Below are 17,520 nucleotides of genomic sequence, written 5' to 3' on the forward strand. Positions count from 1 at the left end.
GTTGAGCAGTTGAACAGTTCCAAAGTTGTCTCTCTTCTCTGTTTTGTTTGTTCTCTCTCATGCTATTTCCTTCCATCTCTCTGTCTTTCAACCTCTAACAAAAACAGAAAAGAGGGGCCGGGTGGTAGTATACTTGGTTGAGTACACATGTTACAATGAGCAAAGACTTGTGCTCAAGCCCCCAGTCCCCAACTGAAGAAGGAAAGTTTTATGAGCCATGAAACAGTGCTGTTGGTCAATCTATCTATTTATCTCCCATTTCCCTCTTGATTTCTCTCTGTCTCTATCAAATAACTAATAAAAAAAAAAAAAAAAAAAGACCACTGGGAACAGTGGAATTATGCAGGGAACCAAGTCCCAGCAACAACCTTAGTGGCAAAACTTAATTAATTAATTGAGCCAAATAGTGACATTTGGATGGGGTGATCAGTCAGTAATACCCAGACTCTCAGACTAAGGCCCAGAGTATGTAGAAGGACACATGTCTCAGGGAAGGCAGCTGTTAACAATGTGTTTAGTGGTCCAGGAGGTAGCACAGTGGATAAAGCATTGGATTATCAACCACGAGGCCCCAAGTTCAATCCCCGGCAGCACATGTACCAGAGTGACGTCTGGTTCTTTCTCTCCTCCTATCTTTCTCACGAATAAATAAATAAATTCTTTAAAGAAACATGTGTTTAGATGCTCTAAACAAGTGAATTGGGGTTAAGAATAGTTCTGGTAGGAAGCACATTGCTAAGGAGATAAATCAGAACAAAATCCATTCAAATTACCTGAACTGATACTGCAGGGGGGTGAGAGAAGGAACATAAAAGGAGAAAGAGAATGATGAGAACAATGACCTCAAGTCCTACAGGACTCCTTGCAGGCACCCTCAATAGAGGGGAGCAGTGCTTCAACTGCAACTTCCTTTCACAGTGAATTTGTCTGCCCAGTCCTTGGCACTTATACATATCAACAGCAGGAAAACATGATACAGCAAGGCCACAAACAAAACCAAGACCAAAACAAGTAAAAGGGTAATCCTTGAAGGCTCGGGCAAGGATGCTAAGTGTCCACGTCTAGGTTGTTTCAGCACACTCAGCACTTTACATGAAAGCAGTCAGCAGATGATTGGTTTATCTAGGAGGTGGGATAAAACAGAGATTAGTTTTATCTAGGGTTAAGTCTTTCCTGGGAAACTGGATCAGTAGTAGCTGACCTGAGTATATTTTCAGTATCTATAAAATTTTCTCTTAGCCATCAAATCCAGGACACAAGATCAATGATTTTTTTTTGAGAATTTATTTATTCATGAGAAAGATAGGAGGAGAGAGAGAAAGAACCAGACATCGTTCTGGTACATGTGCTACTGGGGGTTGAACTCGGGACCTCACCGTTGAGAATCCGATGCATTATCCACTGTGTCACCTCTCAAACCACAAGATAAATGATTCTTAGAGGATTAATCACTGATTAATAACCTAAAGCCTCCTAAGATTCTTTCTCCACTTCACATTGTAAAGAGTAAATCCATCCCCAACTCTGGCTTTCTTTTCCTCTTCCCAACCAGAGCCAGATGTCAAGTCATACCCTCTTCTGTATCCCAGTGATCTTGCCTTAGCAGGAGCTGACCCTGCCATTCAGGAGCTAAACCAGTCTTTTGGACCTCTCTGGCACTATGGTCATTCTGCCAGACTATTCCAGAGAAGTGGGAAGAAAAGAGCTAAGAACATGCATAGTACCAAAAGAAAATAAAAGTCAGCCTGAGAGATGGCATAGTAAATCAAGTGTTGAACTCTCAAGTATGAGATCCTAAGTTCAATCCCCAACATTGCATGTACCAGAGGCATGCTCTGATTCTCTCACTCTAAGGAGAAAATTTAAATAATAATAATAATAATAAAGTACAGCAACTGTTCCTTAAATCAGTGACAACTCCAAGGAGTACCAGGAGTTACAATCACACCGAGGGGGGCCCAGTTTGTGCCACAAAATGCTAAGCCAGTTAATTCCCATGTCAGAAACTCCTCCTCCTCCTCCTCCTCCTCCTCCTCCTCCTCCTCCTTCTCCCTCTTCTTCTTCTTTTTAACTGAATTTACTTTTGTAATATGCAAAGTTATTTTTAGGACTATAGAACAACTGTTTCACAGTTGTTTCTTTTTCCTTTATTAGTTGAAAGAACTCTTCTTTAACTTATTATTTTGTATTATCTTTATTTATTGGATAGAGACAGCCGGAAATCAAGAGGAAAGGAGATGATAGGGAGAGAAAAGGAGAGACAGAGCTGCAACACTGCTTCGCTACTTGCACAACTTTCCCCCTACAGTAGGAACCGGGGCTTGAACCTGGGTCCTTGTATATTGTAAGATATGTGCTCAAGCAGGTGTGCTACCACCTGGGCCCCTCTTCTTCCTTTTTATCTATAGCATGAGGAAGAAAATTAGATGACCTTCAAAGTCACTTGCAACTCAGGATTCTGAATGCCTGGTGCAGGAGCCCAAGGTGCACAACATTTGTCCAGCTTGGGAAACCAGGTCACATTCTCTGCCAGGGAGGGGCCCTAGACTAGAAGAGCAGGAGTGGCCTAGAAGGCCACAACCTCAACAAAAGAAGGGAGAGGAAGCAAGTTAAACCTTGAAACTTGGAACCAATCTAGCCAGCTTTTGGCCTGATGTTTTTCGTTTGTTTGTTTGTTTGTTTTTCTTCCAGATTTATCACTAGAGCTAAGTGCCAGCACTACAAGTCCACTACTCCTAGCACCCATTTTTCCATTTTATTGGCTAGGACAGAGAGGAATTGAGAAAGAAGGGAGAGAAAGAAAGGGAGAGAGAGACAGACACCTGAAGACCTGCTCCAATGCTTGGGAAACGTTCTCCCTGCAGTTGGATTGCTGGAGCTCAAACCCGGATCCCTGCTCTGGTCCTTGCCCTTAGCACTACATGCGCTTAACCAAGTGCTCCACTGCCTGACCCCCTCCATTTTGTTTTTAATATTTTGTTTACTGGGTGGAGATAGAAATAAATAAATAAATAAAGGGGGGAAAGGGAAGAGAGACACCTACAACACTGTTTCACCACTTGTGAAGCTTCCCCCTGCAGGTAGAAAGCAGGGCTTGAAAGAGGGTTGGGAGAGGTCCTTGCACATTTTAGCCTTAGCAAGTGTCAAATGCCTATGCTTGAGAAAAAGACACCAGATCCCCAGGGTCAGGAGAAATGACTTCTTTCTTTTCCAGCTAAGATCTGGGAAGGGTGTGTGTGTGTGTGTGTGTGTGTGTGTGTATGTGTGTGTGTGTATGTGTGTGTATGTGTGTGTGTGTGTGTGTGTGTGTGTATGTGTGTGTGTGTATGTGTGTGTGTGTGTGTGTGTGTGTGTGGTGTGCACGCGCAAGCACATGCATTCATTGAAGGGTTGTTTTTTTTTTCCCTCCTTAATTGGCCAGCAGGTTGGTGCTACCCATGAAAGATAGTCTGGGGGCCAGGTGATGGTATATCTGGTTAAGTACACACACTACAATGCACAAGCCAGGTTCAAACCCCTGGCCCCCACCTGCAGGGGGAAAGCTTCACTAGTGGGAAAGCAGAGCTGCAGGTGTCTTTCGGTCTCTCTCCCTCTCTATCTCTCACTCCCCTCTCAATTTCTCTCTTTCTCGATTTGATAATAAACAAACACAATTTTTTAAAAGTAAGGGAAAGATGGAGTCAATGAAGCTAAGAATCTCAGGTGCATTTCTCTCAGGCAATGGTGGTCAGCCAGCTGCCTGTCCCCCTCCCTTTGGACTCTCACCTGTGGGTTATCCATGTACCAGAGCAGGCAGTTGGCCTGGGTATCCAGAATAAAGTACCTCCGCAGGAACTTGCCGCTGTTCTCATTCTCCTCGATGTCCAGAAACCCACAGATTCGGTTCTGCCGATCCACATAAGGCATTCCTAGACTCTGCTCACATCACCCTGCAGGACATGAGGGAGATGACGGTGAGACGAAAGATGACGAAGATCTGCCTCCTCCCTGCACAAATCTCACTTGGGCTCGTCTCAGCCCTGTGAGAAGCTGGTATCCTCTCAGTTCCCTTCTTCATGCACCAAATGTCCCACCCCAACCCCACCCCAGAAACCTTGATCAATCCTGTTCTGTAAGTAGTCATCAAAACCTACTACCATGTTTCCAACTGGCTTTCCAGAGGCTTCTTCATGTGCCAAGCAGAGTATTAGGCAACTCTACGAGATGGTAGAAGTCTGAACTTTGAATTAAAGAACTATGTTCAAACTCCAGTTCTGACCACTTATTAACTGCCTGATCATAAAAGATTTCACCTTTCTGCACCCACGCTTCTGCATCTATAAAATAGGACTAATAAGAGAACATGCAGCCTTAGAAGATTTTGGTGAGAATTAAGTGCCTGGACTACATTAAGCACTTCATGAACAGTAATGATTACTGTTATTATCCACAAAAGCTTTGTAAAGTTAGTCATAACTCCATTGTATACACAGAGAAACTACCCCAGAAAATATCTAAGATCCCATTCAAATACCTGGGTGAGACTCACCAGTCATAAAGAAAAGTTCCTCCAGACCCATGTGAGTACCAAGGAATCAAATCAGAAGATCCTAGGACAGTGGAGCAAAGCCACATCTCTCAGCCCCAACAACCCTTCGTTCATCCTGTTGTTGCCCAGAGATCAATTTTATCTGATTTTTCACCCTTTGTCTTCTTTTTTTTTTTTGCCTCCAGGGTTATTGCTGGGGCTCTGTACCTGCACTATGAATCCATTGCTCCTGGAGGTTATTTCTTCCATTTTATTGGATAGGACAGAGAGAATTAAGAGGGAAGGAGAAGACAGAGAGGGGGCGAGAAAGACACCCGCAGACCTGTGTCACCACTCATGAAGCGACCCCCCTGCAGGTGGGGAGCCAGGGGGTGGAGCAGGGATCCTTGTTCCTGTCCTTGCACTTCCTACTATGTGTGCTTAATCCAGTGTGCCACCGCCCGACCCCACCCACACGCCCGACCCCACCCACGCGCTTTGTCTTCTTACCAGAGCTATGCTCAGCTCTGGTTTACGGTGGTGCTGAGGATTGAACTTGGGAGTTCAGGATCTCAGGCATCAAAGTCATTTTCATAACTATGATGCAGTATAGAATACAGTCACAGACTTTTCAGAACAGGGTCTCCAGCAATGTGAAACAAATCACACCCTCCCAGTTCCTCCAGATTTTCTTTGGTCAAAGAGAAGTCAAAGGGAAGGTGCAGGAGCCATAGTTTCCTCCCCAAGTGGATGAGCACCTTCCAACAAGCAGTCACACTCAACCCAGATACACAACATATGCACAAGTGGGAGGAGGGCCCACCAGTTCAAAAAAACACCACATGGCATTCAGACTTTCAGGGACAAATATCACCCCGTCATGTCCTCTTAGTCTGTAGCTGAACAAAGTTGTGAAATACAGGCTATGGGCCATTGCCTACACCACAGTGGGTCAGCAAATAAGCAAAGGAAGTGCCACACCTGTGATCTTCCAAGCCCAGGAGAGGCAAGTCCCACAAGCAGGGAGGCACATTCTCAAGAGAGCAGATGAACCCTGAGGGTAGTTAAGTTATCTGGTTTTTCAAGGATTCAGTGGTTGCCCCATGAAAAAAGCAAGTGCACACACATAAACATGAATACCAGCAGACAGCGGTATTCAGGTAAGATCAGGTATCCAGGTAAGATCAGGCTGGAGATACAATGGGCACAGAAAAAAATCAGTCAAAAGGGAGATGGGCCAGAGACCATAGCTACTCACTGGACAGAAAGAGTAAAGCAGGTAGGAAAATGGGACAAAGATAAAATAACAGTCAAAAAGGAAGCCAAAGGAGCAGCTGAAGAGGTGACTCAGCACATGCTTTACATGCCTGAGGCCGCAGGTTCAATCTCTGGGACCTCATATGATGAAACCAGGCTCTGCTCTCTTGCTCTCCTTTTCCCTCTCACAAAGTAAATAAATGCCTTCGTCTGTATCCCAGTGATCTTGCCTTTTCAGGAGCTGACCCTGCCATTCAGGAGCTAAACCAGTCTTCTGGACCTCTCTGGCACTATGGTCATTCTGCCAGACTATTCCAGAGAAGGGGAAAGAAAAGAACCAAGAACATTCATAGTACCAAAAGGAAAAGAAAAGAAGGAGAAGGAAGGAGAAGGAGAAGGAAAAGGAGAAGGAGAAGGAGAAGGAGAAGGAGAAGGAGAAGAAGAAGAAGAAGTAGTAGTCAGCCTGGGAGATGACACAGTGAATAAACTGTTTGACTCTCAAGTATTAGGTCCAAGTTCAATTCCCAGCATTGCATGTATGAGAGTGTTGCTCTGATATCCCCCCTCCTCTCAGTAGAAGATTAATCTCTGAGAGATTAATTTAATCTCTCAGTAGAAGATTAAAAAAATAAAATAAAATAAAAAGTAAGGGTCGAGAAACTGCTTCCTAGATCAGTGACAACTCCAAGGATTACCAGGAGCAGCAATCACAAAACTGGGTTTTGTGTGAGTCTGATCCAAGATAAGAGATGACAAGTTCTGGCAAGGATGTAGAGTGCACTCTGGTGCACTGCTGGGGAGACTGCAAACTGCTGTAGCTTAACAGAAAACAGTTTGGGTAGTCCTTAAACAAAAAATGGGAATGGCTTATGATCCAGCAATATCACTCCTAGGCACTTATCCAAAAGATATAAAGGCACAAATCCAAAGGGACATATATACTCTTATGTTCATAGCTGCTCTATTCACAATAGCCAAAGTCTGAAAACAATCTAAATGCCCAACCACAGATGGCTGGATAAATAAGTTATGGGATATATATTCAATGGAATACTACTCTGCAATTAAAATAAAATTGGGACAAAATGGATAGAACTGGAGGTAACTTTGCTAAATGAAGTAAATATAGGAGGTAAAGGACTACAGGATGGTTTCACTCATATGTGGAATATATCAGAAGACTAAAACTAATAAATATGCAAAAACAATGGTAACCAAGCTATTTCTTGGACTTAGTGAGATCAATGCTAGCTATGGGAGAGAGTGAAGAGGCACAGAACATTGGTGGGGGGTAAAGCCAGACACACATACACCAGACAGACATGTGAGATTATACCCATGGAATCTTATACTGTTGTGAAACACTGCTAAATCGCCAACAAAAAGTGGAAACTAAGTATTTTTTGTTAATTGAAGTAAAAGGAGCAGAAATAATAGAAGAGTTGAGAATAGGATCAAAAGTGAGAAAGGGAGGTTTAGAAAGATGACAGAGGGGCCAAGAGGAAGTGGCACATCTGACAGAGTGCACTATTACCATGCACAAGGACCTGGGTTCAAGCCTCTGGTCTCCACCTGTAGGGGAGAAGCTTCTGGAGTGGTGGAACACTGTTGCAGTTGTCTCTCTCTTCCTCTTTATCTCCCCTAGCCCCACCTTCTCAATTTATCTCTACCTTTACTTATAAATAAATAGGCTGGCAGGAGTGATAGATTTGTTGTGCAGGCACCAAGCCCCAACAATAACCCTGGTGGCAATAAAACTAAATAAATAATAAAAGATGACAGAATACATCTGGGAGACAGTGGTGGAGAGACCAACTGCACAAAGCAGCACCCCATCTGTCAGAGGCACCTGAAGTCAGAGTCCCTGCTCTCAATCTCTTTCATCCTAGAATGATCTTCCATCCCAGCCCTAGCTTCACAGCTGGCAAGTGGGAGTTCAGGAAATGGAAGATGGACACAAGCCAGCAATTTGGGACAAACGCCATAGGAGGGACTGACCCTCTGATTTTTGGCAGACATTGGGTTAAAGGTCTTCCGGAAAGGCAAAGGGCAAATTCTCAGCAAATCCCTGAGAAAGGATACAACCTTTCCCCTAGCCCCACCCTCACCCAACCCCCTAGGGAATGAGAGGCAGAGTCCCAGGCAGAGAAGCAGACCCAGCTGTACACTGAGTATGCACAGCTGTCTGGTCAGGATGAGAACGCTTATCCCACAAGCAAACAAGGCAAATTCCCTTGCTGTTAGTCCAACCACAAAGAGAATTTCTCGGGAGTCACTCTGCCACTCCTGGGACTTCTCTGAGAGAAAGTAGGTAAACTGCAGCCCTCCCCCCCCCCCCCCCCCCCCCGGAAAACATAGCAGCCAACCTCATGCTGGCTTTCAAAATGTGCTCTTTGCAGCCTGCAGGATTCATCAATCAGTGCTTGTCTTTTTGCTCCAGTCAGAGGCTAGAGAAAGCATTCTTTTTACAAGTCTCCATCCAACAGTCCACTTTTGTTGCAGGGGGAGGGGGGCAAAAATAAAAAGAAAGAAAAAATGTCCATTGAACCCCAGTGATAACTCTGGTGGCAAAAAAAAAAAAAAGCCTAGGTATAACTCACTGACTCACTAGAAACCATATATCCAAAAGCTGGAGCACAGAACACAAGTTCAAGGAGGTCCAGTGCATTCTGATCCTATCGCTAAAACCTTTGTGTGCACAGCTACTAAAAGGAATACAGAGAAACTGCTGATTCCCCCCCCCTCACCTCCACCTCATCACTCTTCTCATGTCCTCTCTCCCTGCTTCTTTTTTAAATTTTTTTCTTATTTATTTATTTGTTATTGGATAGAGACAGAGAGAAATTGAGATGGGGAGATAGAGAGGAAGAAAGACAGAGAGACACCTGCAGACCTGCTTCACCGCCTATGAGGCGACTGCCCTGCAAATGGGGAGCTGGGGCTTGAACCAGGATTCTGTGCTTTGTGCCACTTGTGCTTAACCCACATTGCTACCGCCCGACTCCCTCTCCCTGCTTCTATAAGTCTGCAGCAGCATCTTCCCCAGAGATTCCATTAACATAGTGAACTCATGCCCAGCCTCTACCAATTGCTGGGAATCAAGAAGGAAAAAGAAAGTGCTAGCAACTAGCACTTAAGAAGGGGGAAAAAATTAAAATAATACTGACAAATATTCTTGAAAAAAACTGAATGAGCACATACATAAAGTCACCCCAAAATTGCCCTGCTTAGATGACCTCACCAACGTGTCCCTGAACCTCATCTCTCCAGAGCCCTAGCCCACTAGAGAAAGACAGAAACAGGCTGGGGGTATGCATCAACCTGCCAATACCCATGTCCAGCACAGAAGCAAATACAGAAGCCAGACCTTCCACCTTCTGCATCCCGTGGAGAATTTTGGTCTTTACTCCAAGAGGGATAAAGAATAGGGAAGCTTCAAATGGGACATGGAATTCTGGTGGTGGGAAATGCATGGAATTATACCCCCGTTATCTTACAATCTTGTTAATCATTATTAAAATCACTAATAATAAAAAAGAAATGCCCTGCTGAGGTAAGCTTTCAAATGTTCCAGTTACAGTTTAAACCAATTTTCTGACTCTAAAATCACTTACTAACTTAAACTTCATTTTAACCTAAGCCCCCCACCCCCCTAGTGTAAAAAATATTGGGCAGTGGGTGACAAGGACCCTCTCTTCTCCACATAGTGACTCTCTTCTGATCTCCTGAGGCAACATACTAAGCATTCACACCCAGGGTAAGAACACCAGCTACCCCAGTCTGCAGCCAGGCCACTCTTGTTGCTCTAACACTAAGATCAAACCACCCAAATAGGAGCTTCCTGGCCTTTGCAAATCATAACTAACAAAAAGCACAAAGTATCTGTGTGAGAGTTGACCTTGGTCTAACCCACTCTGCACCCTTTTTAAAGTATGCCAAACCTCCCTAGTGTTTCTGGGGTTAGTGCAAAAATCACAACATAAGAATGCTGGCTTTTTTTTTTTTTAAGATCACTCTGGCTAACTGTTTTTACTTTTGCATGCTTTTTCATGCCCCTGTCCATATAATCAGCCTTTTAAAATGTTTTAATTATATCATAAACATGTTTCGTGTTGCTACATACCATAACCATTATTTCAATGGTTGCATAACATTACTGAACTGAATGTACTGTAATTTACTTAACTATTTCTCTAAGATTAGACAGATTAGATTCAATTTTTCACTATTAAAAGTAATGCTAAAATGTATATTCTGATGCTATATTCTTTCTCTTACATAGAAACAGCATAAACCTCAAGTAATAATCTCTTTGAAAATTCCTGAGCTCTATTACAAAATCGCTGTCTAAAAATATTTTATGTTTACTCTGCAACCAGTAATATATTGTTACCATCACTATAATTTTAACATACATTGAATGCTCTCATTATCTTAAACTGCTTCAAGTTTTAAATATATAATGATACCAAGTGAGGCTCAGCATTTTTTCATGTTCATTTCCTACTGCATCTCTCGATGTGGACTTTGTTAAATGATAACCAAAAAACATGTCTGAACACATCCTGGAACATGATGGTGGAGGAGGACCTAGATGGGGGGAGGAGGGCTAGACTGTATTGTGGAAAACTAAGATGTTACACGTGTGAAAACTACTGTATTTTACTGTCGGCTATAAACCATTAATCCCCCAATAAAGAAAAGGAAAAAAAAAAAAAAGCATGTCCAAGCAGAATCACTCTCTCAGTCTCTTACCCTCACCCCATACACACACACCACCACCGCCATCACCAAAGCAAAGCAAACCAAAATATGTCCCCACATAATTCAGTCATTTTCCTTCAGTAAAATGTAAAATAGAAAAAAAAAAAAAGGTGGGGAAATTTCATTTTCTTCAAGCTTTGGGGTTACTCTCTGCCTTAATTCAGCCTTCTAGTCCTATTCTCAACTGACACCATCTTCTCAGACAATATTTTTTAGTCCACCTGCATATTAGCTATCAAGTTCAAGCAAAAATTACTAAAGTCATGGGCCCCTAGGAACCTAAAATAGACTTCCTAGCTTCTTTCCACCCTAAGATCCCTATTCCCATCTGCTCTATTCTTATTGTTTTGTTCCTGTTCATAAAATAATTAATCCTGATTTATATCTTACTGACTTTCAGTTACCAAGTTCAGATGCTACTATGATTCCATCCTGAACTCCCTGGGCAGATGACCTCACTAAGTTGTCCTAGAACTTCACCTCTCCAGAGCCCTATCCCACTAGGGAAAGATAGAAACAGATTTGGAGTATGGATACACCTGCCAATGTCAATGTCCAGCAGAGAAGCAATTATAAAAGCCAGAACTCTCACCTTTTGCACCCTAAAAAGAATTTTGGTCCATATTCCCAGAGGGGGAGAAATGTTAGGGAAAGATGACTAGAAGGCTCTGAACTCCAATTTCATCAGGACCCTGAGAGAGAAGAGGAAAAGAGGGCAGAGAGACATTCAGAAGTAGTAAGAGGTATGGGCATGACTTAGAAGGGAAGAGAAGGCAGGGCGATAGAAAAATGGGCAAAAATATATACATATATACACACACACACATAGATATAGAAATAACAGTCAACCCATATCTGTGATCTTGGGAGAATTACTGCAATTTCCAATGGACAGAATGGGGAAGTAGAACTCTGATGGTGGAAAAGGTGGGGAAATACAGCCCTGTTGTCTTGTAATTTTGTAAATCAATATTAAATTACTAATTAAAAAATGTTACTAGGAGTTGGGCAGTAGCACTGTGGGATAAGCGCACATGGTGCAAGGACCGGCATTAAGGATCCCAGTTCAAGCCCCCTGCTCCCTACCTGCAGGGGAGTCGCTTCACAAGTGGTGAAACAGGTCTGCAGGTGTCTATCTTTCTCTTCCCCTCTCTGTCTTCCCCTCCTCTCTCCACTTCTCTCTGTCCTATCCAACAATGATGACATCAGTAACAACAATAAAAAAACAAGGGCAACAAAAGGCAAAATAAATAAATAAAATAAAATAAAATACAATGTTACTTTAAACTCTTCAACCCAAAAAAGGGGAGTGTGGGTGGGAATTTCACGTGATCCAGTCCCTACAGTATTTAAGTTTTAAGTATGTGCTATAAACAAAAAGAGGTTAAATGTTTACTTTACAGTAAAAGGGGAACTTTCAGAAAGAAAGAATTACTCATTGATCAATAGCATAAAACGAGTGCACTGTCAATTAAACCAAGTTTCTTCTGACCAGCATTTACCAAGTGACTACACAAAGCTTGTGAAAGAAAGAATCAATGTGTCTTCATCCCATAGAACACATGCCTCACTGTGTGAGAGGCCCTGGGTTCAAGTCCAACATCACCTGGGAGCAACATGGGTGACACCCAAAGATCTCCATGCATGGTAGAGCAAGGCTATAGTGTCCCTCTTCCCTTTGCCCCTTTCTCTTCCTCTCTTCCTCAAAATAAAATAAAAGAAAGTTGGGTAAGGGAGACTATTCAGCAACATAAAGCCACACAAGCACCACTCTCTGGATTCATTGTCAATGTGAAAAGAAGAAGGAAAGGAGAGGAATGGATGGGAGACTCAGAAGGGGGCAACGTAGAGAGAGAGTAAAAGAGAACAGAAAAGGAGATGAGGAGCCTTGGAAAATATCTGTTCAAAATACCTCCTCTATTAACCATTTCTGTGCCTTACATCCAAACATCAGAGGTTCACGTCAAAAATGAAACTGTCCCCTAGGAATTGAAGCTAATCACAGATTTATCAAGCTCACTAATATATAAGAGAGGGACCAAGGCCCTAAGAAGACAGAATATCCCCCAGTGAGAGACAGAGGCATTTACAAGGGTTAAAAACTAAAGATTGTTGCTTAAAACAAACATCATCTATTTGAAATTTTTTCCTAGGATTCTTATACACTCAGGAATATGAGCTATTTTGGAAAGCAATTTGGCAATATATAACCAGAGAGCTAAAAATGTTTATAACCTCTGACCCTGTAACTCCACTTTTAGGATTCCATCCAAGTAAATAAATGAAGATTAAAATAAAATGGGTGGCAACTGCAATAGAATTTGTAGTAACAAAAAGTTGGAAGTACCCTGAATGTCCCAAAAATTATGAAATAACTAAATCATGGGACATTTACATAAGGAATGTTACACAGTAATTGAAAAACTAAGATTTACAGTAATTTTTAATGAATGTTAATGAATTTTTAAAAATGTATTTATTGGAGAATTAATGTTTTACATTCGACAGCAAGTACAATAGTTTGTACATGCATAACATTTCCCAGTTTTCCATATAACAATACAACCCCCATTAGGCTCTCTCTCATCCTTAATGTTAATGAATTTTTAAGAAACTAACTGTATAATGGTATGTATTTTTAATGTATAACATGATTTATAATCTGATTTCAACCCTCTAAGTATTATTTTTGCAGTCCTATATTTGGATAAAAAATGACAGACACCAAAATAGTAGCAGTTACTATCTATAGGTTATGAGTAAATCTTATTTACATTTATATATTTTCCAAATGTTCTACAAGGAACTTGCTACTTTATTTAGCAGATGGGAACATTATTTAGCTACATACACAGAGTTTATAGGTATGAAAGCTGAGAATTTTTTTTTAAATTTCCCAGAGTCTACAAAAAAGCAAAACTTTTGTGTAAATTAAAACTATCTCAGAACCTTTTTTAGTGTTTCACTGTGTTACCTAATCAAACAAGATCTCAGACAACTGCCCACAAGCCAGGTACCTGCTTCTAGGACTACACTACTCTTCAATCTAGTTGGGTTTCTGACTTCCTCCTGCAATATCCTCTAAGAGACTCATTCTTTCCTCTTCAGGTTTGGTTACTGACTCTCTGGTTTTCATAAGAGGTGTCCCTCCCTGTCTTTAGGGCTGACTGAATATTCACATTCAAGTCCAGGCCTAAGTTCCTCTACCTTCACAATGTCTGAATCACATGAGGCCAGTACTCTGGGAAGCGGAAGCAGTCACCCTAGCAAAGAGTCCTCATGGAATTTTCCTTCTTGAGACTTGGGAGATGAGGATGACATTGATTTTAATAAATGGCTCTGTAGATGAGTAAAGAGACAGTGTTGTTTTTTAGAGAATTTGCTGTGCTATACACACATGAAAGCTGTGGTCTGCTGTATTGGGTATCTTGATTTTCAGCATCCCTGATGTAATTTGGAGGTACTAGAAAGAAAGGAGTGAAGTAAAGGCATAGCATCTGCCTGACAGACTGACTGACACTTCTGAGGTAAAGAAAATCAAGAGCTAGGACTGGAGTGATAACACAGTGGTCTTGCAAGAAGACTTTCATGCCTGAAGCACCAGAGGTCCCAAGTTCAATCCCCAGCACCACAATAAGCCAGAGCTGAGCAGTGCCCTGGTGGTGGTAATAATAATAATAATAATAGCTAACAGAGATATGAAATGACATATAAAAATGAGACATAACAGAGATGAAGTCTTAAATGGTATTCGTCCCATCTATGAAATAATCTGAGAGTTCAGAAATGAAAGAAAACAATTTTAATTTGAAGATCTTTTTTTCTTTTACATTACTCTGTGTTTGGCAGCATAAGGAATTACAGGGACTTTTATGGAGGGAAAAGAAATAAAAATAAATCAAATAAATAAGTAAATAAATAAATAAAGCTAGAATGGCACCTATCAGTCAGTCCTTCCTGCCTTGTTACCCTCCAGGGACAGAAGCTGGGGACAGCAAGATCAGTGGTGAGCAAGAGAGACACCAACAGGAAATTGCTACACTTCCACAGGAGAAAGTTTATCAGGAAGTGACTTCAGAGGTCTCTGAGAAGGCTGTAGAGACAGGAACCAGGGTGCAGGGGGTTAGAACAATCATCCAGCTCCTACTAGACTCTGCATGGGCCGTGCAAGCAGACCATTAACCTAAACTTAAATCTGTAGCACATCTAAGTGTCCTGTGCAGCCTCAACAGTTCCCTGGGCCCAGTAAAAGCCACAAAATAGTAATAAAGCAAATCCCAAAGAAAGAGCCCAAAGATAACTTGGTGAGCATCTTTTTTTTTTTTTTTTTTAAGACAGAGAGAATCTTAATAAGAGAAAGAGACCAGAACACTGCTCAGTTCTAGTTTATGGTGGTGCTGGGGATTGAAGCTGGGATTTTTGGCACCTTTCATGCAAAAGGCATGAAAGTCTTTTGCATAACCATTAGGCTATCTCCCACAGTCTAGAAGCATCTATTTCTTACTAGAATATCTATTTCTCTGCTAAAATATCACAGAAGTTTGAAATTATGGCAGGAGAATAATGTGTGAGAAGGCCATCTACTGAGAGCATACTGCCAGTGGAAGTGTAGGATGAGGAATGGAAAAAAAGTACAGAATGGAGAGAGTAAGAGTAAGTGTAGGCAAAGCTTGTGAGTGGAAAGCAAGAGACACACAAGAAGGAATTTTTAGGAGGTGGGGTGGGAGATAGCTCACCTAAGTATAAAAGATCTTGTTGGGGGGGGTTGGGTTTGAGCATCATAAACAGCACCAAGGTAATGCTATAGTATCCCTCTCCTCCCCTTTCCTCCCCTCTCCTCTCCTTTCCTCTCCTCCCCTCTCCTTTCCTCTTCCACTGAGGAAGGAAGGAAGGAAGGAAGGAAGGAAGGAAGGAAGGAAGGAAGGAAGGAAGGAAGGGTTAGGCCTAAGAGGCTGCAGCTCAGTGGTATCATGCCTGCTTAAGCACTACATTAAAAGGAGGAGGAGGAGGAGGAGGAGGAGGAGGAGGAGGAGACGGAGGAATTTTTTTTTTTAAGGGAAAAATATTGGAAGAAAGGCAGGAGCTATTGAGTGCTGAGACGAGAGAAATAAAGATGCCACAGGATCTTGGGAGAACTACTGTACTTTCCAATGGAGGGAATGGGGACACAGAACTCTGGTAGTGGGAAAGGTATGGAATTATACCCCTGCTATCTGTTATCTTATATACTGGAGTCAGGCGGTAGCACATTGGGTTAAGCACAGGTGGTACAAAGCACAAGGACCAGCGTAAGGATCCCTGTTAGAGCCCCCAGCTCCCCACCTGCAGGGGAGTCGCCTCACAAGGCGGTGAAGCAGGTCCACAGGTGTCTCTTTCTCTCCCCTCTCTGTATTTCCTTCCTCTCTCCATTTCTCTCTGTCCTATCCCACAATGACGACATCAACAACAACAATAAGAACTACAACAATAAAACAAGGGCAACAAAAGGGAATAAATATTTTTAAAAAGATGTCACAGAACCTGGGAGGTTCCTTAAGTAGGGTACATTTCTCACCTATGAGATGTCCTAGGTCTGAACCCTAGCAATGCAAAAAAAGGACAACAAGCTGAATTTCAGAAATTGCAGAGTAGTGCTCTGGTCTCTTTCTCTTTATCTTGTCTGTGCTTTCTCTTTTATTCTCATGAATAAAAATGAATCTCTCTTAAAGACGCCAAAGGGGCTGGCAGGTAGCTCACTTGGTAGAGTGCAAATGGCATCTTGCTGTGGGAATTAAGATAATTCACTAAGAGTACTTGATAGGATCTAATAAAGAGTAATAGTAATAGGTAAGTGTGTGTGTGTGTGTGTGTGTGTACACAAGGTATCTAATAAGCAGTCTATAATTATTAGTCCTACCACAAAGCAACTGTAGACAGGGCAAAGTAGACTCTCCCCTCAAATATGAGCAAGCAAATATCGATGAGGGTTCAAGCTCCTGATCCCCACCCGTACAGTAAGGAGCTTCATGCGTGCTGAAGCAATGCTACAGGTGTCTCTCTCCTTCACTATTTTGTCCTTCCCTTTTAATTTCTGCCTATTAAGAAAAAAAATCAAATAGCAATGAGGGGGGCCAGCAAAATAGCTCACTTGGATAGCATGCTGCTTTGCAATGTGTATGACGCAGGTTTAAGCCCAGCCCCCACCACATTGAAGGAAGTTTCAGAACTGTGATCTCTTGCACACACACACACTCTCTCTCTCTCTCTCTCCCTCTCCCCCTCTCTGCTTATATTTAGAAGAGAAAAAAGAAAAAGAAGGAAATAAATAACAATGATAAGGTCACGATAGCCTAGAAGGTGACTCATCCAGTCATCTAATACAGTGCACACATTACAATGCACAAGGACCCGGGTTCAAGCCCCGGGCCCCAACCTACTCAGGGAAGCTTCACGAGCCATGAAATACTGCTGTAGGTGTCTCTTTTACTCTCTCCCCCTCTCTCCCTCTTTCTCTTTCTCTTTCTCTCTCCTTTTCTTTTTTTGTGATTTTCTTTTTTTTAATTTTTTTTAAACTTCTTGATTGGGGAATTAGTGTTTTACACTTGACAGTAAATACAACAGTTTGTACCTGCATCTCTCTCCTTTTCTGTTTCTCCCTTCCCTCTCAATTTCTCTCTGTCTCTATCAAAAAAAAATTTTTTTTTAATTTTAAAGAAGATCATGACACTAGAATTCCTAAAAAAAAAAAAAAAAAAAAAAAGATATAAATACTACTTTATCTTGGTAGCTACTCTCTTCCCTGATCCAGCTTTCTAGCCCTTTTTCCAACTCTGATACTATCTCCCCAGACAATACCTTTGGTCTACCTGCATGTTAACTGTCAGGCTCAGGCAAAAAGTAATAAAGTCACGGGCCCCTTGGAATACACCTAAAATAGAACTACTCACTTTTTCCAAAATGGAGACCCCAAATCTCATCTGACATATTCTTGCCTTTAGGTTCCTGATTATTTA

General features: G+C 42.0%; 1 protein-coding gene across 1 annotated transcript in view; it reads right to left on the reverse strand.

The window, feature by feature from the left end:
• Positions 1–4,000, reverse strand: part of LOC132536367 (pleckstrin homology domain-containing family A member 2-like) — a 48,563-nt gene extending 44,563 nt beyond the window's left edge. Inside the window, exon 1 of the mRNA XM_060184114.1 lies at positions 3,766–4,000. Within this exon, the coding sequence (XP_060040097.1) occupies positions 3,766–3,906 (141 nt within the window). The 5' untranslated portion in view covers positions 3,907–4,000. The remainder of the gene's footprint in view (positions 1–3,765) is intronic.
• Between the last annotated feature and the right edge of the window lie 13,520 nt (positions 4,001–17,520).

Source organism: Erinaceus europaeus, unplaced genomic scaffold (genome assembly GCF_950295315.1).
Source record: "Erinaceus europaeus unplaced genomic scaffold, mEriEur2.1 scaffold_765, whole genome shotgun sequence".
NCBI classification, from domain to species: domain Eukaryota; kingdom Metazoa; phylum Chordata; class Mammalia; order Eulipotyphla; family Erinaceidae; genus Erinaceus; species Erinaceus europaeus.